The 27,133-nt window shown below is 28.8% G+C and overlaps 2 protein-coding genes across 2 annotated transcripts; both read left to right on the top strand.

Annotated features, from left to right (window-relative positions):
* The first annotated feature begins 886 nt into the window (after nucleotides 1-886).
* On the top strand, nucleotides 887-5,758 carry LOC114174917 (uncharacterized). The gene is made up of 8 exons (XM_028059649.2): nucleotides 887-934; nucleotides 2,000-2,076; nucleotides 2,149-2,679; nucleotides 3,994-4,432; nucleotides 4,523-4,649; nucleotides 4,739-5,017; nucleotides 5,127-5,231; nucleotides 5,313-5,758. The coding sequence occupies exons 2-8, from the start codon at nucleotides 2,064-2,066 to the stop codon at nucleotides 5,559-5,561; spliced, it is 1,743 nt and encodes a 580-aa protein (XP_027915450.1). The 5' UTR covers nucleotides 887-934; nucleotides 2,000-2,063; the 3' UTR covers nucleotides 5,562-5,758.
* Nucleotides 5,759-18,969: 13,211 nt separating this feature from the next.
* LOC114179757 (uncharacterized) lies at nucleotides 18,970-25,965 on the top strand. The gene is made up of 6 exons (XM_028066204.2): nucleotides 18,970-19,071; nucleotides 21,770-21,818; nucleotides 21,890-22,716; nucleotides 23,612-23,662; nucleotides 24,870-25,001; nucleotides 25,512-25,965. The coding sequence occupies exons 2-6, from the start codon at nucleotides 21,803-21,805 to the stop codon at nucleotides 25,686-25,688; spliced, it is 1,203 nt and encodes a 400-aa protein (XP_027922005.1). The 5' UTR covers nucleotides 18,970-19,071; nucleotides 21,770-21,802; the 3' UTR covers nucleotides 25,689-25,965.
* Nucleotides 25,966-27,133: the final 1,168 nt, after the last annotated feature.

Below are 27,133 nucleotides of genomic sequence, written 5' to 3'. Positions count from 1 at the left end.
AGCGATTTTGAAATATTGAAAATGAGAAAATACAAAGATGAAAAACCATTTAAAAAATGAACACCTACGATTATAAGAGAAAGTTATTTAAATTTAGTAATCAAAAATTTATTTTCCATTAAAAAGAAAAATAAAGAAAAAACATTTAACACGTATACACAGCTTCACATTTGAATTGTATATTACAGGCAAAACGATCAGCCCAATGGAAAACAAGAAACGTTCAAACTGCTGTTGTAAACAATGCAATAAGTGAAGCTTATTTTTAAATTAATATAACAATATAAATAAGAAAACAATTAAAGCTTGTAGGCTGTAAAGATGTAATGCTTTAATATTTGAATTTGTTTAAGATAAGTAATTAATGAAAAGATTAATTGTTTTCTTCTTTCCATTCATTGGAGGTGCATATATTGTTAAAAAGAAAAAGAAAATAAAGACAAGAAAAAAAAAATATTAGATTTAAATTGTAAAATTTAGTTAAATTCAACTCAATTGAAAAAAAAAAATCTCATTGTAATTTTTTAAAAAACTAGAGTCTGATATGAATTTTTTAAATTAATTTAAAAAATAATATAAAATATGTTAAGAAAATATTAAAAGAAAATTGGAAATTAGTTTGATGTGAAAAAAGATAATACGAGATATATTAATATGATATTAAATAGAAATTAAAAGTTAATCTGAACGTTTTTTTTGACAATGAATAAAGAAGAATGGGAAAAATGAGTTAAACAGAAAGAAAAACGAGTATCTGCATAGGAAAGAGAATTTGAATAAATTTTTGATCCAATAAAAATCGATGTTGGGCAACACTGCCCTGATCAATTCAGTATATAAATAAGGTTGTCTTCACTCTTCACTTCATAGTCTCAAAGGATACAAACCTTCTTCTCAGGACCCACCCACCTCTGCTTATCTACAGATCCATTTGGTATCCTCTTCTTCATCCCTCTCTCTCTCTTCTTTATACGTCATTTACTCTTGTCATGGGGTATTTTTTCTCTTTTTTTTTTCACCCTTTGATTCATGATTTCATTATTATTATTTTTTTTAAATGGTTTTTTTTTTGCACGTATGTGTTGTTTCAGACCTCACTTTTGCATGGTTTATTTTCATTGATCTTATCATTCCTCGTATCTTAAAGATCTGATTTTTTTTTATCCTTCCATGCATCGATGTCCTAAGCTTGGTATTTCAGGGCTTTCCGTTTGTAAAAAGTATTGTTTTAAACAAAGTAGTTTTTATTTCTCAGAGTTCAGTGGCCACTCCAATTCTTACATATTAAAATTCAATTTCAAAAATAAAATCAAGAAAGCAAACTACTTTTTAAGCCCTGTTCTTACTTTTTTTCTCTATTTTTTAATCCAAATTCACTTTTCCCCTTTTTAGTAAATCATAAATATATATATATATATATATATATATATATATATATATATATATTAAATGATGTGATTTTTATTTTTAAATAATAAAAGTAAAAAAGAGTGCACGTGAAATTGAGGAATATTTATAAAAATAAAATTATATTATGAATTCCATTTTCCAACTCCCATTCTTTATTTCTTATAGTTTATTCTTTATTTCTCGACGTGATTTATGGTGGGTCATTAATTCTTTAAGAGAAATGATAATAATTAATTAATGATTTACATTAAGTCACAGAAAATAAAGAATGAGAGTCAAAAGATAAAAGTGATAATATACTCCATCATAGGGCAGAACAAAACGTACATCTTTTGTACATCTCAACCGTGATTTTATGTTCCGGTCTTAAGAAATTACTGAAATGTGAGAAAAATGTTTTTCATAAATTTATAAGGAATAAACATTTACTTCCATTTACAGGAATGAAAAACCATATTTATCCATAGTTATGAATTTATTTACTAGAATTTATATCCAGTGATGCATTTACCATACCCTAAAATTTTCATTAGAATACACTGGTGGTTTACGTTTCCACTTACTGCAGAATAATATTTTCTTTTGACAGTAGAAACCGCACAACACAACCTGGTCCTTTCAATCTTTGGCATTCAGACGCAGATTTAGGAACAATGAATCCTCAAGGTAAGATAATCCGTTCCTCTTTGGAATACTTATTTGTTTGAAGCATTTATGTATGAGATGAGGATTTTGCAGAAGGTGACTCATCTGGAACGAGCCCTCATCTATCGATTGAACTCCTGGAGAAGCTGCTTCCTTCTTTTCTCCAGGCTACGGAAAATAGGCAAGGGTCTAGAGAGCTACCTTTGTTTCCCACTCCTAATCTTCCTCCTCGTGAAACTTTCGATGGAGTATTCGGATCCAACGTTCCGCTTTCTAGTTTCCATGGTGGAACTTCTCAAAATCCTTCCACCTATGTTGATCTGTCACTGAGGCTAGGCCCTCCCAATCAAGGTGCAGTAAGATCTCCAGCTATGAATTCATGTAACATTTTTGCTGCAAGAAATGCAATGCGAATGCAGGGCATGCATGGACAAAACAAGAGAGGGTTTCCTGACTATGGTTTTGGAGAACATCATGTGGGTAACATGGGTCAACTAGCACTGCTGGCCAAACGACGTGCTACTGAGTCTCAGATCAGTGCAAGCAACAATTTGAACGCATCACCACCATTTTCTCAGATGCAGCAACTATTTAACAGAACTGCACCAACTTCACCCGTTCAAGGTAGGTGCTGATCCCTTTTTCATGCAAGATATATATATATTTGCTTTCCTAATTTGCACTAGCTAATGGGTCTGCTGGCCCAACCAGGTTCTTTCTCTTCATTGCTCATCATCATCATTTTAAGATCTTTCCTTCATCTTTATGTTAGACTACACCATGCACTTTCAGCTGTATTTAAAAATTCTTATCACTGTTAATTGGAAATTAAGATTACTACTATCTCCTAATTAAAGATGCAAAATTTCTTACTGAAAGACTAGATCACATCGGTAAGTAGAAATAAATTCCTCTTTTGGAATGAAAATAGTAATAGTATAGTGATGCTTCTAGATTTTAGATGTGCTTGGTCATTATTATTTTTACCTAAGAAGATAATTTTCAGACACACGTAGGCACCACGCATAAGTTCCATTTACATGATGATTTTTCAATTCACACTGACATAAACGTATATAGATTACTTAGTGCGCATTTAATTTTTTATTTATGAGTCATAATTTTATTTCTAAAGACATTATTGATGTATTTTTAATGTATTAACATATATATAGAGAGAGAGTTGTAACGAAAATATATATAGAGAGATTTACTTATGTATGTATATAAGAATTAAATTTTTTAATTAATACATTTGACTTCATAATAGCTTTTAATGGGCTTTAAATTTTATTTGATAACTTAAAGTAAAAATTAATATATAAATAAATATATTATTATCATATTAGAATATTGAAAACATTTTCAAAAATTGTTCTTCGACAAAAATGGTTTTCAAAGTTTTTCGTTAATCTGAAAATTTTATGTTTTTTTATTACTTTATCTCTTCTGTTTATCCTTGCATCTAAATTGAATTTTAATATTTAAAAAAAAACATCAGTTGTTAAAAATAACGTTGGATATATAATATACATAAATCTAAAAAGAATTTATATGTTTAAAATATTTATTTACACTAATAAAATTGAAAAATAGAGTGAGAGCATAGTATTAGCATGACACGACATTACTTGTGTTATCCCCAATACTGATGTTCCTGTAGCGTCAACTAGACTGGTACCAGGTATATGTCAATTGTGAAAAGTCAAGGTTTTGATAACAGCATGTCAATTATTATTCTTTGTTAATAAAATCTAACCAAATAATAGACCTAACATCATGGGTTCCATTATAATCAATTTCAAAACCCTCAATATGGGTTCCATTATAATCATTGCATAGTTCCATGTAGCTTTACTAATCAATTTCAAAACCCTCAATATGATATACACTAGTGAATTAGCTGATACATATTACATACTATATTTTCTTTCTTAGCACTTACAGTAGGAGAAGGAGGTGTAAGAGACAAGGGAAAGGCAATTGAGTCATCATCATCATCATCATCAAGCCACTATCGCCCGATAGGGTTACCTGCTCAAGCTTACATGCAAGAGCGTCTCCAGCATCGTCCAATAGGTTATTCACCATCGTTTTACGACCTCACTCATGGACCACCACCTGTAACACCAGGCATCCCCATGATGCCAAAGCTATGCCCTTTTTTATTTGAGCAGAAACTTGACAACGAGAACACACAGAATGCTCAGAATGAGAACGCTCAGTTGCAGGCAGACACGCTTTTGAGTGACTCTGAGAGTGAGGAAGAGGAGGAGGAAACTGATGAGGAGGACCAAGAGGATGATGACCAAGATGGACAAACGGAGGATCTTCTTGATGATGAAGGAAAGTACATCATAGAACCTGTTGGGAATGGGTAAGTTCACATATTTTCTGTATTTGTATTTGTTTAGAAAACATTTGTGTTCATTTTTTTTTTTTGATATTTACTTCTGATCTTCTGTAGCTGGAGTCCTGCACATCGAGCACATGATGCCATTAATTATGTCATTCAAACCCAGTTCCGAGGTGTCTTCCATTCCTACGGCATTATCCCATTAGCTGATAGACAACAATGGTTTCGCGTGTTCAAGGTAATTTAGTTCTGTGAAGGATTTTACTCATTTATAGATTACAATATTTCTTTTATTCACACAGTGATTATTTCACTATGAATGTGTAGGAAAAATGCACTTGGGATGCTCGCCATGAGCAACATATCCAGATGAGATTTGAAGCACATTGCTCAAAACATCTCGGAGACATCCTTTCACAGGTGAGGAACACTAGGAAGAAGCCGCAGTGGATGAAAGTGGAAGATTGGATTGAGCTTCTGGCCTATTGGGATACCCCAAGCTTCAAGAACATTTCCGCCAGAAACCAGGCCAATCGGACCCCAAACAGAGGTATCACAGTCAACACTGGGGGCTACCAGGATTTTACTGATGTGGCCAAAGATTTGGTATGAATCTACTTACACGTTTTTTTAACGAAGTTTGTTTTGTTTTCCAATGTAGTAGTATTATATTTATACGCTAATAATCGTTTTTGTCGCCTTTCTTGTTTTGAAGGCCAAGAAGTTTGGTCGAGATCCCTACCCTGATGAGTTTTTCTTGGCTACAAACAAGTACAATTACCCAGGCCATTGGATGGATAGCTGCGCTGCGAAGACATATGTGAGTTATTTAAATTATATATATTATGTTGTTAAGAAAATATATTTTTGTTACAGATATATTAATTTTTGGTTTGAACAGGAGGAGTATCAGCTTCGTCTTTTAAAACGACAGTCCCAGGTTGGTGAGGCCTCCTCCTCCAGGGTAACACAGGAGACCAGGGTGGACATATTGAGTGAGGTTGCTAAGGGAAAAACCAGTGGTCATGTCTATGGCATTGCAGACAAAGCTGTGAATGTCCCTACTAAGGCGTCATCACTGACTCAAGAGTCTGGTGCTCCTCCTTCGCCCAGCGAAGCTTCTGAGGAGATAGATAAAGCTCATCAATAAGCTGCAAAAGCTTAGCAGCAAGCTATGAAAGCTCAAACGAATGCTGCGTTTGTTAACAATGATGAAAAATAAGGCTATAAAGGGGCTTAGGAGCATGCCATGCCCTAGTATGCGACAAATTTGGATATTATTTTACTGTTTTTACTTTTGATCATTTCGACTATTGAATATGTTTGGATGATAAGGATTTATCATGATATGGCTTTTTATTTATTTATATTTATTTTAAGTTATATATTATAAATTATAAATGATATAAATTAAATAGTTAGAAAATTATAGATTGCAGAAGATGTAAGAAGTACAGACATCAAATTTCCAAGGCCGAGGGTAGGCGAGAGGCACCGAGGCACCCTTTAAGGACCTATAAAACTAGAAAACCTAACCTCCATCACTACAACCCAAGAAACAAAACATAAGCAGCGACCAAAACAAAGTATAGAGGATTCCCACCAGCAAGATAAGGCTACCGAACTTCATATATGAGCCGCGTAGGCAGACATTGTAGTAGTTGAAAGGAATATATTTTGTAGTTGTGTGTTCTAGTCCAAAAGTTAGTATACATCGGTTTTACTTATAGATCCCATTTTACCCTGTAGAAAATGATAGTCACAACCACTTACGTAGAATATTCTAGATTTTTGCCTATCTAGATGCTATTAATTCTTTTTATTTTCTATCTTAGGCTTTTCTACATTATTCTAGAATTTGTATTTCACTTTAATATTCTTCTTTCACACAAATTTGGTAATTTTAAAGCATAGTGTGTAGTAGTTCAAACATTGGTCTTAGTAACACCTTTGTAAAAATATCTGTAATTTGGTCTTTTGTTGGGCAGTATTCGAGTCAAATCTTCATATTTGTCTCTACTTCTTAGATGAAATGATATTTGATTGTTATATGTTTTGTTCTACTATGATGCATTGAATTTTTCATCATTGCAATAGTTGATTTATTGTCACAGTTAATTATAGTAGGTCCACTTTGTTTTTCTCTCATATCTTTGAGTATCTTTTGAAGCCATATAGCTTGAATCGTTGCTTCAACAACAACCACGTATTCTGCTTTAGTTGTTGATTGTGCAATTGTGGCTTGCTTCTTTGACGCCCAAGAGAACATTTATGATCCAAGTGAGAAAGCATAACTTGAGGACCTCTTCGTGTAATCTACCTACCCTACCCAATCACTATTGATATAACCAAACAACCTTGGATTGCCTGTGCATTTATTCCATATGTCGTATTCTTTTGTTTCTTATAGATATCTTAAAATTTGTTTCCCTACATCAAGATGTATTTGACTTGGATTTTGCATGAACCTTGATAAAAGACTTGTAGCAAACATGATGTCTAGTTGTGTAGCTATCAAATAGAGTTGACTTCCAACTAGACTCCTATATCGATAGCTTCTAGTGCTCCATCCACCTTTTGTAGTTTCTCATTTGTCACTAGCGGTGAGCTTATAGTTTGCCTCCATACATAAAATTATTCATAAAATCTTATGTATATTTCTTTTGTGAGATGAATATTCCATCATTTCTCTTACTTACCTCTATACCAAGGAAATAACTCAGCAAGCCAAGATTAGTCATCTCAAAGGTTTTCATCATATCTTCTTTAAACTCCATCAACGTCTTTGTATTGGTTCCAGTGCATATAAGATCATTTACATATATAGAGAGAGAGTAAGAGGGTATACTGACCTTTGGTCTTGATGTATATTGTTGGCTCACTCCTACTCCTCCTGAGTCCTTGATCAACGAAATATTGGTCAATTTTGTTGTACCATGCAACGAGGAGCTTGTTTTAAGCCATATAAAGTTTCTTCAATCTCAACACTTTGCCTTATTGGAATTTATATCAATATCTCAATGGTTACTCTATATAGATCTCTTCTTCAAGGAAACCATTGAGGCATGTTGACTTGACGTCTGATTGGTAGATGTTCCATCCTTTTTGTATTGCAAGGGATATTAAAGCTCTTATTGTGTCTAGTCTTACGAGGACGCAAATGTTTCATTACAATCTACTCTTGGTTGTTGTGAATAACCCTTAGCTACCAACCTTGCCGTGTACAGTTCCATTGGGGTTTAACTTTGTTTTGAAGACCCATCTAACTCCAATGCTATCTTTATCTTTTGGACAATCTGCTAGCCCCCAAGTGTAGCTTTTTCTTTATTATCTTTATCTCTTCCTCTATTGCCTTGATCCATTTTTCTTGTTTTGCGGCTTCTTCAAAGCTTGCAGGCTTTAGTATGGTCAAGTTGCAAGATTCATATATGTTTGTTGGAGATTTGACTCGTCTCAGAGTGGATTCAAGTGATGATTCTTCTTGATCTTAATTTGATGTTGGAGTTGTAACAAATTATGGAGTTACAATGGTATCTTCTTGGCTTGTAATCGGTTGATTGTTGGGCATATTGTCTTCCTCTCAATTCGTTATTCTTCCTAGTTCCAAGTCACGCTTTTATCTACTTCAATGTCTCTGCTGATAGTTAGCTTTTTATCTGAAGATTGTGGATTCTATAACCTTTTGATTGTGTATTCTATCCCAAGAAGATACCTCGTACGATTTTGTCTTCTAGTTTGTGTCTCTTTTGGTCGAAAACATGAATATAGCAAACAAATCCAAATACTCCTAGATCTTTAGTTGATGGTTTTTTCCCATTCCATGCTTCGATTGAAGTCTTGTCTTGAACTGCTTGAGTAGAACATCTACTAAGTAGGTAGACTCTAGCGTAGATTGCTTTAATCCGGAATGTATTTGGTAGTCCTTTCTCTTTAAGCATTGATCTCACTATCTACATGGCTATGCGATTATTTCTTTCTGACACACCATTTTGTTGTAGAGCATATGTGACTGCAAGTTGTCGCTTATGCCTTCGTCTTCCCCATAGTTTGATTCTCAAGACAACTAAAGAGAGGAGAATTGATTCACCACTCACTAAAATCAATTCTCATCACCTTCCCCATAGTTTGATTCTCACCAAGCCTCTTTTGCCTTTGAAAAAAAAAAGGATTCTCATGGTTATAAACTGACAGGCTAGGGATTCCAACAACACGAAAGCACATCAAGCTTTTTCACCAACCAAAGCTACCCACCCCAACACATGAAAGACTCTCAAGATACATGCAGTGAAGCTACCAAAACCAACAGTCAAGTGTTTTTAATGCTGGAATTCAAATCTTCATCTACTCCATGGTCAATGAGGTCACGAATCTTCACTATTGCAGATGTCCACGACATGGCAGAAATCTCTACCGATTTCTTGCATGAGAGATGCAAAACACATTAATAGCAAAAGCGAGAATGCACGGTACAGTGAAAGTAATAAGTTAAAATAGAATTAAATAGAAGTAAAAGGAGGGTATCAATATAATTTCATGCATGATGATGTGCCTTTCTTCGCATATCTTTTCATTGGAGCAAATAACTCTTATTACAAAAAAAAACTTCATTAGTAATCAAATGTAGTGACCAAAAGTTGTTAGTCACTATAGTGACCAATTTAAAAAATAAAAATAATTGGTTACTAAAATAGTTATTATTATAAATAAAAAATTATAATTAGTCACAAAATTTGTTAGTAATTAATTAGAGACCAATTTAGAAACTAAGTCATTTTGGTAGCTAAAACCAATGTATCTAATTTGTAGTGACCAATTTCTTTTGGTAGCCAAAACCATGGTAGTTAATTTTAATGACCAATTTAGTAACCAACTATAATTTTTTATTCATAATAGTGACTATTTTAGTAACCAATAATTTTTTACTTTGTAAATTGGTGTCCAAATTGGTCACTATAATGACTAATAACTTTTAATCACTAAAATTAATTACTGAAGAAGTATTTTGTTGTAGTGTCTAGTTGTCCTCTCCCTCGCATTTCTTAGCCTGTAAATCCCCTCTAAATCTAATTGGTGGAAACAAACACAAATAGTCCTCGTTTTCGTTCTGCTTGAATAGTAAATAGATCAAAATAAAAATAGACTAAAGAAACCTGTAATAAAAAAGTTTAAGCATCTTTTATCTTTCTAAAACTACTTGAATAAAAAAAAAATTCAATCTCGCCAACCAATATCATGCACATTAATTACAAATATACACACACACACATATATATATATATATATATATATATATATATATATATATATATTCAAAATTATTACTTTCCCAAAATATTTTTACAATAGAGTTCATAAATTTCGAATTAAATCTCAAAGATATGCTTTATTATACTAACATCAAAAAGTGTATTCCACATTCTCAATTATGTTGTCCTAATATTTCTTAACATTCTACATATATTTCATGTTTGCTAAATTATAAATCAAAAGAGAGCAATATTTATTATTCTAAATTGAACCGTATTTTTCATAATACCGCGTTTCTTATTCTGTTGTCAATAAACAGTGTATAAAAGAAATTAACAAATAATTTCTAAAACAAAAAATAGGATGTTACATTGTTAAAGTTACAATTAACCGGCCAGTTTGATTTTCTAAAAAAACGGCACAAATATTTGAATTCGTAATAGTATATTTTACATGTATTAGTATATTTTCCTTTTTCGGGGAGCTTTATGTAATGATTGGTCAATTTCATGCATTGGAAGATAAAAGTTTGTATTTCCACTTTTAACAAGAAAAATATTGTTATTAACAGGGGTATAGTATGTAATAACTCTGTCAATTACTATTTTTTTAATTATCCATAAAAATTAAACACAGATAAAAACTTTTTAATCATATTTTTTATTTTAAAAATTAAAAAAAAAAACTTATATATTCAGTTTCACCACCATTTTCAAAGACACGTCACACGTCCAAATACAATAAATGCACTGTTTACTCTACTAATCAGATTGATTGATGAAAGATGAAAGCATCATTAAAAAATATTAAATATCAATTAATTTTAAAGATTAAAAAAATATTTGATATTATAATGACTAATTTAAATGTCAAATTATAAACTAAAAATTATGTATATTTATTTTTTTATAAATAAAAAATTATAACTATTTTATAAATTATACTTTAAAATAGTGTTTAACATTAATTATCAAATAATTAATATTGATTCTAAATTAAATTAATAACTAATTTAGACACTAATTTATCGTATCTAAAATATTATCTAAAATATTAGTAACTAATAATATTAAAAATCAATTTAGATTCAAATTCAATAAATAATTTTTTATTTATAATAAAAATTATTTTAAATATTAATAATTACTAGTTTATAAATTGGTATATAACTTAGTCACTATAATTAAATATTTTTTATTTTTAAAATTAGTTATTATTTAATGATTTTTTTAATGCATTTTGAATAGATGAGACATCATGATATTTCCTGAAATTTTATGTTTTCAAAATTTTAATATTTGTATATAATTTATTGATACTAATTTTTTATTGAAAATATTAATAAATAATTATATTTTAAAATCAAATAATATATAATTTTTAATTTATATAAACTCTATTTTATTATTAATTCATACTTTCACTCATTATATAAATATTCTATTTCTTTTTATATTCCTTATTATAGAAATAATCATATTAATTTTTATTTTAAACTAAAATATTTGAAATTATTTATTTGGTTGGTAGTATTTTTATCATATTTTAATTTAAGAAGCATAGATAATTGTATTTAGAAGAATTAATTAGGTTTTTTTTTGTATATAATTTTATTATGAATGATGTGAGAATTAAACTATTTTTTTATTGTGATAAACTGATGAACATTATATAAATGGTTGATAGTTTAATATTTTAGCACGCTAGCAAATATTTTCTTTTTCATATCATTGACCTGCCATACTCTGATTCTTGTGTATTTTTTCTTTCATTTGCTATTTTTAGTTTCTGAAACATAAATTGCGTGACGCTCCAACATTTTGATAAATTCAAATATATAGATACAAATGATAATAGCTGAGCTTTACTTTAACCTAAATTTTAAATTAACAAATATTTAGAATTTTTACAATGCAAAGGTTTTTAATTTTTGTATTTTATTGTAAAATTTTATCTATATAAAACTCTCCACTCTAAAATTTTAATTAAAGATTTTGATTGTTGTTGTCCTATCACATTTTCTTTTAGATATTGGAAGGATATTATATTTTCTTGATTTTTTTTTTTAAGTTTATCAATTCATACTAAAGTTTAAGGTCTTTTCTTCTTTTTTAGGTAATTTGCGTAGAAGAGACATTATCAATGTAAAGTTTAATATTTAGGAACTTATTTGGATTTCTAAAATTGTTAAGCAAAGTTTAGACACATTTTGTTGGAAATAGTCTAAGTGTGAGTCAAAAAGAGTTAAAGTTTCCATTGGATAGAAAAGACAAAGTTAAATACTATATAAGAATAAAGATCCATAACACCATTGTCTTAAGGTTTTGGAGTAAAAGTGATGTCAAAAGTCTTATATATGTAAGACTAGTGTCATATAACCATATAGAACCATAATCTCTCAGTATGACTATAACTATAACCATATACCATATATGAAAAAATATATATAACCCAACAGTGGTATCAGAGCCGATGGTCCGGAGTGAATGACCGCATAAACACATAACCATAACAAAAAAGGGGTCACCGAAGTGACTGACCGCATAACCATAACCAAAAAGGGATCACTCATACACCTAAAGGAAAATATATCATATGAAAAGAAAAAAAAAAGAAAAAAAAAACAAGGGACTCACCCTTGATGGGAGATTGTTGGGAATAGTCCAAGTGTGAGTCAAAAAGAGTCAAAGTCTCACATTGGATAGAAAAGATAAAGTTAAACACTATATAAGAATAAAAGCCCATAACACCATTGTTTTAAGGTTTTGAGGTAAAAGTGGTGTCAAAGGTCTTATATGTGTAAGACTAATGTCATATAACCATATAGAACTACACTCTCTCAATATTATTATAACTATAACCATATATGAACAAATATATATAACCCAAACAATTAAAGTAAGGAAAATTAACAATTACTTGTATTTATGAGTTACGCAGCCCTATGCATAGTCGAAATTCATTAGTTTTTAGATCAGCAGGTACTCCTACATATGAACCATATATAGAATATGCACTTAAAGATCACAATCGGATTTTCTCAAACTATCTTTTGGATAAATAGGTACTCCCGCATGCGCAACATGTCTAGACTACAAAGTTAATATATATATATATATATATATATATATATATATATATATATATATATATATATATATATATATATATATATATATATATATATATATATTCAGTAGTACTCCACTTGAATAATAATCTTGAAAATATTCTTTAATCTTCAAAGATTTCTTTTATCTTATAATCTTGGAAATATTCTTGAAATCTTTAGGATTTTTCTCATAATATGCAAAATATAAACCAAATACTTATCTTTTTCAATTTTATTAAATAAAACCTAAAATATCTAAAAAGATAATAATAAAATAACAATAAAAGATAAAAATAAAAAATAAAAACATGCTTTATAATTTAAAATATTATTTAATTTTAAGGGTATTAGGCATTGGTTTCAGTAATAATTGAAGCTTAATCCCCTTCTTTGTTTATTTTCCATTATTTATTCATGGTTTCATGCATCGATTATGGGAGAATCGAAGCATAATATGAAAATTTATGCTTCAGTTTATAATTGAAGTAAAAAAATCACCCTTTTACACCTCGTATGCATATGCTTCGGTTGTTGAACTGAAGTACAATGTCCAAAATAATCTGTGTCAAAATTCTTTTCTACACCGGTGATGATAAAAATAAACAAATAAAAATATTAAAAAGAAGTAAAGATTATTAGATGTATTTTAGAAACAATTTGATACACCATTGAACAAAATTACACAAAGGAAAACAAATCATATTTAAGGATACGATAAAATGAAAAAAACTTTGGAGATCTAAGAAAAATTTTCAGATATCGAATTTGTCGAACTATTGAGAAATAATGTTTTTTTTTTTTTGCAAAACAAAAGTTTTTCAATTAAAACAAAAGTTAAGGATCAAAGAGAATAAAGAAGATAACTTTTGTAAAATTACTTAGTAAATAAAGGGTTTATGATATTGAACAATTACAATTGAGAGTCAAATATTCTCATAGGAGAAAAATAAATAATAAATAAAAATATTAATAATGAGTAAAAATAATGAAATGAGAGACTTAAATTTTTTTTTTTATACCCAGTAATTGATAGTACACCATTGAACATAATCACACACAAGTTGTGATAGAAGATAAAGTACATTAGATATGTGAGTGAATTCTGTAGATATAGAACAAGCCAACCAATTAGAGTAAATTAGAAAAACTGCATTATGGAAACTATGGGAATAATTTTACAACAAGATTATAACACTATGAAAAGAACTTTCTATTATATAACTATTATCAACAACTCCATTGATTATCCTAGATGATGTAGAACTTTTCAAATTATGTTATTTTCATCAACACAACAAAAAAAAAATTATATACACACATATTAGTAACCATATATATATATATATATATATATATATATATATATATATATATATATATATATATATATATATATATGGTTACTAATATGTACATACCATCACTATCTAATTTCATATCCAATTGAAAAAATAATATTACTCATTTTTGTACTTGTATATGACAATCAAGAATTCTGGCATGTTTGAACAATATTCATAAAAATGAATTTATTTGTCATCTCTATTTTTGTATTTCGACAAACATGAAGAAACAACAGTTAGTTAAATTAAAATAAAATACCTCTTCAAACATTCAAATAGGCAAAAATAGAATTCATTTCAAATTCCAATTAATTTAGAAGTTATATCAAATTGTTTTTTTTTTCTCAACTCCCTTCAATTCAAATTATTTTTTTAATGAAAATCAAGTACATAGATAATAGTTTTGTTTGAAATTTAGAATACAAATAATTAGTTCAATGGAGATTAAAAAAATGTTCAACAACTTCTATAAAAAGTGTTTAAGGGGTAAAATTGAACTAATTTGTCAATTTTTGCTTCATCTATAATTTTATAAAAATGAATTAAGATAAACCAAGTGACCCACAAGTTAAGAGTTTTGACCTACCACTACAAAAAAAAAAAAAAAATCTTATTAGTGACCAAGTATGATGCGCCGATACTTTAACTGAGGTCACGTATCTGTGTCCAACACGTATCCGTATTCGATACTTTATGATACTTTATCGATACTTATTAGTGAAGTATCTAATTTGCAAAATCGTAGTACAATATAAGAAAATATTTGAATAATGATCAATTTTAGTAACAAAAATATTAGTCACTATATAGTGACCAATTTTAAGTATCAATTTAAAAACTAAAAATTATTGGTAACTAAAATAGTTTCAAAAAAAGTTATAATTAGTCTCTAAATTGATAATTAAAATAATTTTTATTATGAATTGATTTCTAAATTGGTCTCTAACATTAACTATCAAGATTTTGACTACCAAAATAAATGGTTTCTAAATTGGTCACTAACATTAGTTACAAAGGTTTTTTGGTTACCAAAATAATTAGTTTATAAATTGGTTTCTAATTAGGAAAATGGTCTCTAACATATTTTTTGTTACTAAAATTAGTCACTATTTAAGAGTTTTCATATAGTAGTACTTTTATGATGACAATAATTTATATTTTTTATGTAGATAACTTTAGTACATATAGTTTTAAGGTACTGTAACATGTATATATAGGTTGTAATTAAGCTTATTTATTAAGTCTCAAATGGAAGATGACGAAATTGGATGATTTTAAAAAATTGGGGTACTAAATTGAACCAAAAATTTAAATTGGGGTACTAAATTGAAAATAACTATTATACTGCCACGTGTCATGATTGTAAGCTGCCACGTGGCACGATGATAAACTGACATGTGGCCGTTTTTAAATTTTTTGAAAAAAAAATATTTTTTTTGATTTCTTTTTTTGAAAAAAATAAATAAAAAAAAAATAAAAATTTCATGGCTTGACACGTGTCCTGTACGAACACGGTGTTAACTCCAACTTAACGGAGATGACCAAATTGAATCTCTTTAGAAAATTGGGGTACCAAATTGAACATTCCTAAAGTTCGGGTACCAAATTGAACTTTCCGAAAAAGTTTGGGTACCAAATGTGTATTTATACCTAGTTTTAATTTGGATTAACACAATAACAATCATATATTTATTATGTTTTTAAGAATTCTTGTACCCATTTTTCAATATTCATATATTGCATATCTATCACGTATGGTGTCCTATTATTTCCAAAATAAACGTATCGACGTACGTGCATCATATTTAGAGATGGCAAATAAACTCGTCCCTGTTTTGACAGGGAATCCCCGCATTAACTGGGTATGGGTATGGGTATGGGGAATCCCCGACTTTTCAGTTGGGTATGAGGATAGGTATGGGGATGTACATATCTCCGCCATAATATCCGTCCCCGCCATATATCCATTCTCGTTTAAATTATTAAAATATTCACAATTAATTAAGTAACCTTATATATATATATATATATATATGTATATATGTATATGTATATATATATATATATATATATATATATATATATATATATATTCTATTTTTTATTTATTTTAATTATTTGGTTTGTCATGAAACTCATTCGCATCTCCAATATATTTTTTATCTTATCATAACCTTTATGTAATTATGTTAAAATGATGTATGTTAATTAAAAAAAATTTATGTCTCACATTTGAATATTTCTATTATTTTTTTAATATTTTTATTTATTATATATTTTCCTTTCACATGAGAATGTTTATACTCTCAATTTAAGGTAATATAAAAAAAATTTACTTATTATTATTATTATTATTAATTTTTGTTTAATTTGAAGAACTCTTTTGTTTCATTAAAATAATTTTCGTTATTTTTCAACCATTGAGTATATATGTTGATATTTGAAAAGTTTTCTTAGTTCTCTAAGATATTTTTCATCTTATCATACCTTAATTATACATTTGATTTTCTTTATGCGATTTCTTTCGATAGTCTCTCAAATTATTTTTAAAACACACATTTGTTAGTTTTTTAATATTTTTATTTATTGTTTTTATTTTCATCATGTAGAATAATATTTCGATATATTCTATCTAATTATTTTTTATTTTATAACTCATTATTAATCATACTATAATTTTTTTTACTTTAAATTATGTTTGAAGTGGTTAAAATTATATATATATATATATATATATATATATAATAATAATAATAATAATAATAATATTTAGGAATAGTATATGATAATTCACTACAAGAAAAACATGAAATAGTGATTGATTTAGTCAGTAACCCATATCAGTCACTATTTTTCGTCATTAGTGGTTTTAGTTGATTTATTTCTGAATCAATGATTAAATTAGTGACCGATTCAATGATCAAATCGGTACTTGATTTAGTGACCAATTTAATTACTAATTTATTTGTAATTTAATGACAAATTTTTTGGTCACTAATGATATTTCTATTTAATTTTAACCACTTCAAACATAATTTAATAATTAGTTCTCTAAGGTATTTTTCATCTTATCATACCTTAATTATACATTTGGTTTCCTTTGTGCGATTTCTTCAATAGTCTCTCAAATTATTTGTAAACACACATTTGTTAGTTTTTTAATATTTTTATTTATTGTTTATTTTCATTATGTAGAATAATATTTCAATATATTCTATCTAATTATTTGTTATTTTATAACTCATTATTAATCATACTGTAATTTTTACACTTTAATTGTATAAATAACTTTTATTTACTACAATATAAAAATTTAATGTAATTGCTATGAATATTTTTTTGGTCACTATCTAACATATATTGAAGTTCAAAAGATACAAAATCTATGTCAAAATTTTATTATTATGTTTATTCTTTGTTCTTTGTGTCATTTTGATCAAGTGATGTATTATCACTTTTATTAGTGTATAAAAAAGAGATTCATTAGAATTTAAAAAATTGAAGTAAACAAACATTTAAAATATATTTTAATTTGAATATTTGTTTTCCTTTTATATTTTTTTGAAATATTTTTTAATTTTATCAACTAAGTTAATCAATGTTGTAGTTTGCAAATTTAATAAATATTTTGGTTCTCATGAAATTTTATTTGGTATTCTAATTTAAAATGTAGACAATTATAATTTATTTCAAAGTATTTGATATGGAAGAAACAATCATCCTCCTAATATTGAATATTTGATAATATTATGTTTTCTTTACCGTAATTTTGTTCTTTTATAAAAATTAATATTGAAGTAGTTAGAACATGGGTACGAGTATGGGTATGAGATTATACCCGTTACCCGATGGGGATGAGGATGAGACAAAAGTTTGATACCCGTTGGGTTTGGGTATGGGGATGAGGATGAATTTTTTATGCGGATGGGTATGGGATAGCGAAACCCGTCCCCACCCTGCTCCGTTGCCATCCCTAATCATATTTGGTGACAAAAATTAATTAGTCACTATAATAACCAATTTAAATATTAATTTTTAAATAAAAATTATTGGTGACTAAAATAATTTTTAAATTATTCTCTAAATTATTGGTCACTAACATTAGATATCAAAGTTTTAGCTACCAAAAAAATTGGTCTCTAAATTTGTATTTAAATTTGTTACTAATAGGATAACTTTAGAAACTAATCTTTTTTTGTAAATAAAACCTTAGTAGCTAGTGACTAATTTAGAGACCAATTCATTATAGTGACAAATTTAGATATCAATTTCAAATTATTTTAGTTATCAATAATTTTTAGTTTATAAATTTGTATTTAGTCATACTTAATTATATAAAATTTAACTCTAATTAGATAAATTTATATAATTAAGTCGCTTAATTTGTAAATATTTATAATTTAAATTATCATATTATTATTATATATTACAAAATGGAAGAACTACATTCCAAAATACGAACCTTCATCTTGATTAATTGTGTAGGCGTCATTAAAGCCACTCACCCAGTTTTAAACAACGCATAAAGTCATAAATACAACTATTAATGCTTGTGTCAGTTACTATCAAACAGATTAAAAATAATATATTTAAAATTGTTTAATAAAAGAAGTAACTGAGTATATTTATTGCTTTCTCTCAATTATTCATCGACCATATTTTCCTGAAAAAAGAAACGAAGAATAGGGAGAAGTTAAACTCCCTTTCACAAACCACCAAATACAGAAAAGTTAACATGCAGCGGAAAGAGGGAGAAAGAAAGGTGACAGATGCTTCACATTTGTTCGTGAAGCCAACAACTTCATTTCCATATCAACGTAAGAAAGAGAATTTCTACAATAATCCAAACTCACACTCATCAATTCTCATTATAAATGGAAGTGGTCTCAGCCTTCACTCTTCACTCTTCACCCATACACAGTGAACAGAGCTGTCAACTTTTGCAGCAGATCTACTGGGTATCCTCTTCTCTCTATCCTTTTTGATATGCCATTTACTGTTCTATTGGATCTCTTTTCTCTTTTTTTCCCCTTTCATTCTCGATTTTGTTGACTCTTTTTTTTTTTCCTTTTCAAAATGGGTTTTGAGATGTTCATATGCATGCTTTATTTTCTGTTGATCTGGACATTCATCGTGTCGTGATTTTAAAGATCTGATTTTACTGATAAAAGAGCTGATAAAAAAAAATCCCTTCCTTTTAGTTTTTCTATTAATCGATTATGTGGGGTTTCCGATTGCCAATCATGTTTTTTAAAGCTTAAACTAAAGTTTTATCGCTTAGAGTAAAGGATAATATAGATCTATTATATATAGATCAAAGTCGTATTTCAAAAATAATAAAATTTAGATCAAACTACCCTGATTATTTTTTTATGCTTTTTGTTTTTCTTATCTATTTTTAAAGAGAAGTTCTCTTTTGTTTCAATCTAATATCTTAGAGATTTTAATTTTCTTTTTATAAATGATATGATTTTTTATATTTAAATAATAAAATTAAGTAAAAGAGACTCTATAAGATGGTGAATCAGGATTGCGCAATCTGACTCAATTTCCGAAGAGGGATTTTCTACTGTAGGAGAGAGAATAAATTTTATGTTTTGATTTTTACAAAAATTTAATAAAATGTAGTCATTGAATCATGACTACAGGGTTAAATGAGATTGGCTTATGATCTTATAAGTACATGGGTGAAAAATGTTTCTAATCCGAATGATCTAAAAAATTATGAAATTAAATTTGTCACATAAAAGTATTGTTGTCTAAATTGATACTTTTTTTTTATTTGATTACACAAACATTAAAGTTAAACCTGTCTGAATTACAGGTTTATAAATACGTGAATTTTATAAAATAATAATTATATTTTAAAATTAAAATTAAAAATAATATTGTATATTAAAACATATCAATATATTATATTTTTTTATATCAGATCATTAATGTGCTTTTAATGATATTGAAATAGAATTAGGGATGTCCAAAACAATATACTCGCGGGTATCCACGAATAAAACTCATAATATGTAGGAAATAAATATTTTAAGTGGACATGTGTAAGTAATGTGTATGAGTATTTTTTATTTTTGCATGTTAACGGGTCAGGTATGGGTATTATAGTATTCGTACTCATGGATACCCGTATCCGCTATACTCTAATTTAAATTAAAAGTAATTAAAAAAAAGTATGATTAAAACATTAACACATTGATTTTGATTAGTTTTAAAAAATCGTCATTTCTTTGCAAACTTTCATCAACACTATTTAAATGAGTTATTTACACTTTGTTTGAAATTTATGAATGTTATACATGATATTTTTATTTGAATGTATGGTTAAAATATGTCATTAAAAATTAAAATTTTCTTCTGTAAATACCGCGGATATATGTGGATATTAAAAAAATATACGAGTACCCGCATAACATATACCCAAAATGGGTACAAGACAAATATTTATCTAACGAGTAGGGTATCAAGGAGCTACTATGTGGGCACAGGTTTGGATCGAGTTGGGTTGAAATTTTTTTACAAATTTTAATAAGGTTAATTTTTGATCCTATCTACCTAGAACCCGGCTCACTCAGGTTAAATTTGTGATGAGCCAGGTTGACTCAACAACCTGCAAATAAAGGATCACACAAGTGTTTTTTTTATGTTGGGCTTTGCATTTTGGTTAGATTATGTTGTTTTTTTTAGCCAACACATTGATATATTTGTAATTTTGGTTTGTAGTTGGAGTTTAACATTCTTTTGAATTGCATTTGAATTCAGATTTATTTAGATTTTAATCAGAACTATAATTTAGCTTTTTTGACATTGAAGAAAAAAAGTTATATTTTTTGAATCAAGTGAGTCAGTGAGTCAACCCATTTAACCCACCAACCCGTGGTGAGTTGGACCGAGTTTGAATTTGTTTGGTTCGCTAATAAGTGAATCGAGTTAAATTAGTTTACTAAGTGACCAACCTGTGATGGATCGAACTAGATCGGGCTGATTACCCATTTTGATAGCAATGTTATAGGAAATATATTATTACTTGTGGCAAGAACATATTCTTCTTCATATAATTGTAGTTGGATATTTCTATCCATACGCTGCCTCACCTTCAATTATTATTCAAGTTAATTGAAGATCGATAAAAGATGCTCTCTTTATATATACCACATTTAATCATATTTATGATTATACTAAGAGCTCGAACTGGTGTTAAGAAGATTAAAAATACTTTCATTTGGGCATTGTAGTTTATAGGTTCGTTCGTCTAAAAATATATTTGTATATTCATTGTTTGTTACATACCACATTTTTGGTGAAATGTGTTGGGATATCATTTATCAGGTGGAAACGGATTCAAATTCCCTGTCCTTGTTTCTTAAGATTTTTTTAATTGGAGACATATCTCTTTGTAATTCAATTGATTATAGGACTGCGTATTAAATAAAGCTAATGTATCCATAGCTATTCTTATATTTACAGGAATTTAAAATATATTCAACTCATTTTCAGATTTTTTTTCCAGTGATGCATTTAAAATAGCTTTTTTATTTTGAATAGGATAAAATGATAGTATTTAAAATGCTTTGCAGTGCCACTTATAGCAGAATCGTCAAATAGGTTAAGAATTTTAATAGTATTTTCTTTGGACTCTTTATGCAGGTGTAGTAACTTTGAGAAGTTCATTTCGGGGCAATGAATCCTCCTGAAGGTGAAGTCATTCCTCTATCGAACATTTCTCTGTGAACACTCTTTAATAATTTGATGTTCTTTGTGTTGAAGGTGACGGCTCAGTTGGAGAAGCGAACGAAAACAACAAGAATGAGGAAGGGCTCCATGAAGAAGGGCTTGCTGAGACAGAAGTGAATCTCCCTGAAGAAGGAGACAACAACAACAACAACAACGATGTTCCTCTTCATGAAACCCTTAATGCTGTAGCACTGGATTCTAACATGTCCGCTTCAAGCTTCCACGTTGGAAGCAGCTCGAACACCGTGAACATTCCAAGAAAAAGAAACTTCGGTAGTTCTGGACATTTTTATCAGGGTGAAAGTTCAAACATGGGTCAACAGCAAGTGACAGGAGAGGCTAAAAGGCTTGCTACTGAGTCTGAGGGTGGAGCTAACAACAATGTGAGCCCACACAATGCAGGAACACCTATTCCACCTATTCCACCACCACCCAATGCCGGTGCTAACAGAAACGAGAATACTGATACCGGGAGAAGAGCTTCTTATGCTACACTACCAGGCCAAGCGAGTCTGTATTTCAACGGAGCTTCAACACATCCCGCTCAGCATCCTCTCCAACGCATAGGTTCTGTTCAGCCATTATCTTTTCAGGGTAGTGCATTCATGCGCAGTGCTACCTCCACTGTGAACAGCGTAACCGTGAGGACTACTCCTCCCACCCGCTGTCCACACCCAAGAGTTGATATTATAATTCCCTTTTATGAACATGGTAGCTCTTCAACCCGGCCTCCGCCACAGGCCACACCAAGAATCAACCATTCTGCTGCAGGAAACAGTTCTGCCACTCAGAACAATCAAAATTCTGCACTTCCACCCAATTTTATTTCTCCTGAATTGAGAGGAAGACTTCCATCTGAGGTACGCTCAATGCTTTTACCTTCTTAGCTAGCCCTAACTTTCACCCTCACCTGCATTTCTCAAGGTAACGATATAGTAAACAAAATAACTTTCACATATATATGAAAAACGAAAAATGAAGGTCAGGTTTTTCACTGAAGGTTTATAAATTATATATCGCAAACATGCAATTAACTTAATACCTCTTAGTTTATTTATCACTCTGTATTACTTACTATATCTGTATATATAGTTCTTTATTGTCATTCTTAAGGTGTTAAACTTTAGTGTCAATGCATGTTTATCCTGTTTATTACTGTTAAAATTCTTTCTGAATACAGTGAGATGATTTAGTCATAAATTCTCAGTGCAAATTATATATACTGCACTAATTTAAAGCGATATTTCGTCGATCCTAAGCAAAATAATGTATATATGACATACAGTTTGTGTGTGCTATTTTGACAAGGCATATTGAGTCCTTATGAAGGCTTATTATACTGAACTTCTAGATTCTCCAACAACTAGTCTTATATTTCTTTATTTATTTTTTCTATAAAATCCATGACAACAAAATTACACGATCGAGTTTCCTTAATTCAGCCAAGAAAATTTCTCGTATAATTAAATCAACCAAATTTTGATGCATTAAAGTCGTATATATATATATATATATATATATATATATATATATATATATATATATATATATATATATATATATATATATATATATATATATATATGTTGACTGATTATTACACATTTTGAACGTACTTTTAAATTGAAAACATTATCACTCTTTCACTTTGGCGGTTGCAGATTTTTTTGTTTGTTTGTTTACCGTATTAATGTATTTGGTAATTTTCTTAGCTTTCACTAGTAATTTTCATATATATATTTTTTTTCCATACAGGTTCAATCTATCTTGGATTCTCTGAGCAATGGCCGCGGTCTAATCTTTGAGGTAGATTTTCGCACTAATGTATCTGCATGCTCTTACAATTTTATAATGAATTTTCACAAATATACGATGGAACAAGTTTAACCTTAAGTATATCTTGTGTTAGAACATCTTATAATGATTTAACCGAGCCACCTTTCAAAACCAATTTGAATTATGGATGCTATAAACCTAACTTATCATAAAAATAAATAAATATTGTAGACTTGCTTTTTCATTTTTACACCATAATTTCTATCATTTTTGTTCTTTTCTCACGATATATTTATCTCATCTATCACATTCTGTTTCTACTGATTTTTTTTCTCTTTATTTTCTCTTTTTACTCCTCAAATGTGCATTGTATAGTATCCTGATGAGGTCATGAATATTCAATGTGTTCAGGGTTCATAATGTTATTCGATTTGCTTTTAATTTGTCACTTTTAATAATTGTAATTGAACAAAACATGTCTTATTTCTATATCTTCCGAGACTTGATGCTCCTTTACCATTCGTGTTACAGAAGTTTGAGGTAAGAAATGGAGTCATTATTATATCACGCTTTCTTTTTCTCATCTATTTTTAATCCCTTTTCTATTTTATCTCATGTCATATCTTCATTTTCATAACATATATTTCCCTCTTAATTTTTTTTCTTCTTCCTATTTATATATAGTTTACCATTCCTACATCATCATAGTATAGGTAGTAGCACTTCTCATTCCATAAAGTTTGTACCCCTGCTATTTTTCGCTATTCTTTTCAACCCATTTAGTCAAAGAAATTCGAAAATTAAAGTCACTTGTTATCTCAAAATATATTTTAATATTTTGGAATTTTTTTCGTGCTTCTTCAAATACTTCCATTTCGTACATACATCCATAATTTGCCTATTTTTAATAAATACATAAACAATTACTTTCTCCGTTACTTTCCTACTTGCTAAAGCCTTTGCTAAAAATCTCATACCTGCGGCCTATATGAAATTGGTCTGTGTTCTTCAATCCTTTGAATTCTCCTTCTTTAGCACCAAATAAACAAAGGGGAATCACTATTTTTCCACAATTCCTTTAAAATCTTCCAACACTTTTGAATAGCATTTTTTAAATTCTAGTTTGAGAGGAAGCAATGCATTTTCACTTATTTTCCTAGTGAGGAGTAGATTTCATTGTAGTTTAGAATAAAATATTTGGCACGATTATTGCTCTAAAAATTGTTATTTGAAGCAGATAGAGAACTCTGAACCATCTACGGCGGGACTAAGTCTCCAAACGATCATGCAGCACATGGAGCGTGAGACTTTGGTGGATGTTGATGGAGATGACCCAGTAGAACATCAAAAGAGATGCACCATCTGTTTGGTGAGTCCTGATACATTTCGACTCATAATTTTTTTTATCAGTAAAACCAAATTAAATTAATGAGATAATTATGTTACCTCAATCCATAAAAAAAAATATTAACATTTTATGGTGTCATCTCCCATATTAAATTTACTGTGTACAAATCTTATATTCTCATATATCACAAAAGTTAAAAATTATGAAAAAACATAATCAACTTCTAAAATCTTAAATCACTTTTAATCAAATACTAACAATGATTTTTTTTATGTATCAACCAGTTGATACTTCGTTCCTAGTCACATTTTGATTCATAGTTATTTGAAGAGATGAAACTCTTTAATGATACATGTGAACATAAATTTTTCCGTATCTCATTCTACCATCGTATTAACCAGTTAGAGCCTTGGATATAAATAGTATTTTTATCTGCTTAGGTCATTGTTTCCTTAACTCTCCTTTTGGTGGAAATTATTTTCATGTTCACATCTTTTAACCTTTCTTTTACAATTTTGTTTCCATCTATAGGAAGAATTTGAAAACGGATCGGAAATCGGGAAGATGCAGTTATGCGATCACAAGTTTCACTTTGATTGCATCAAACAGTGGCTCGTGCAGAAGAACCTTTGCCCCGTGTGCAGAAGAGTTGCATTGAACAGGCATCTGAACGGCCCAAACAGAGAATATGGTTATTTCTTTATCTAATGGTGTGTTTGGAACATATGGAATTAATCAGAATGGAAGAGAAGAAAGTTGAAATGGGTCGGAAGAAGAGACGGTTGTTTGGAAGAATATAATAATTATGAATAGATAGAATAAAGTGGATTCTATGCCTAAAACTTTCACCAAGTTTGATGCTGGAAAATGAACAAACCTTTTCATTCGTTTATATATGAAACATTTCATTATCAATGTTCAAATTTTACTTATTGATAAATTTGATATACATAACGTGGGCTGTGGTAGTTATTTTTTTATCTCACTTTTTTCACTGGTCTAGTTTCACTCATACTTATGTTTTGAAAAAACAGTTCCTTCGAACTATGTTACTAGCTCAAATATTCTGTAAAATTCTTTTAAAGCTATTTTTTTATTAACAAAGAATATATATTTTTAATAGAATACTTAAGGTATTCTAATCCATTTATACATACATATATATATATATATATATATATATATATATATATATATATATATATATATATATATATATATATAATGTTTCTGAATTGCATTAATAGTAGTACTATACGCAGTTATTTTGCTTCGATCTTATACTCTTGCTTTTCCTTAAACTGACATAGCTAAACTCCCGTTAGCTTTGTAGTACCTGGTTTGATACTTTGTTTAGACGATGATATTTTGATAAATTTTTTTAATAATCGGACAAAATTAGTTTTTAACGTACACCAAATTTTCTTTTTCTTTTTAAATCACATTAAATATTTCTTTTATCCATCAAGGTGTTACTATATTGTCAAAAATTTGAGGATAAAAGTTTGTCAAAAAATAATTTTTTCTTTGTTTTTACTAATCTTGTTTTTCTAGGTTTCCCGTGACATTTTTGCTCAGTTTCATGATCTCTACCACCACAATTCATCCTTTTTATATAGTTCACGTTTAAGTTCCTCCACAATCCATATTTAAAGTCTAAGACATTCTTCGTAATTCTTAATTTTCCACCCCTAATCTCTATTTTCCCTATTGTTAATAAAACCGAGTTAAACTTTTCAATGTAATTTTCCACTTTCATTCTTTGATTTACTTAAGTTCTTTTTAAACCGAATTTTGTTTGCAACTTATTTTTCTTCTCTTATATTCTTTACTACTAAACAACAAATTAAACAAATTTTTATTTTATTTTCATCTAAATGATCTCTTTTTCCTTAAAACTCTTTTTTTTTTTTTCATCTGCGTACCTTGTTTTTGATCTCCATTTTTTTCCTTCTAGTAAACAGATTGTAAGAGTAGAAATTTTGTCTGTTATGTGTCGGGATAAAATCAGTGAACTGTGTGGTAGATTGGATTTTCATTTCGCACACATTACACTTAATTCTATGAACACTATAAGAAAAATTTAAATTAATTTTCAAATATTAGTGTCAGTCAATTGCTACGTTATTAAAGTTAGGTAATACAACTTTAAC

This window comes from Vigna unguiculata, chromosome 3 (genome assembly GCF_037176805.1).
Source record: "Vigna unguiculata cultivar grain cowpea cultivar isolate G323 ecotype 2 chromosome 3, ASM3717680v1, whole genome shotgun sequence".
In the NCBI taxonomy this organism is placed as follows: domain Eukaryota; kingdom Viridiplantae; phylum Streptophyta; class Magnoliopsida; order Fabales; family Fabaceae; genus Vigna; species Vigna unguiculata.
Note: the sequence above shows the minus strand (reverse complement) of the source record. Positions and strands in the feature narration are given on the sequence as shown.

Bases quoted from the DNA above. Each gene is read 5' to 3' on its own strand.
- LOC114174917 (XM_028059649.2), top strand. The intron at 2,680-3,993 runs GTAGGTGCTGAT...TTTCTTTCTTAG, and splicing joins ACCAACTTCACCCGTTCAAG to CACTTACAGTAGGAGAAGGA. The intron at 5,232-5,312 runs GTGAGTTATTTA...TGGTTTGAACAG, and splicing joins GCTGCGCTGCGAAGACATAT to GAGGAGTATCAGCTTCGTCT.
- LOC114179757 (XM_028066204.2), top strand. The intron at 23,663-24,869 runs GTAGATTTTCGC...TATTTGAAGCAG, and splicing joins GCCGCGGTCTAATCTTTGAG to ATAGAGAACTCTGAACCATC. The intron at 25,002-25,511 runs GTGAGTCCTGAT...TTCCATCTATAG, and splicing joins AGAGATGCACCATCTGTTTG to GAAGAATTTGAAAACGGATC.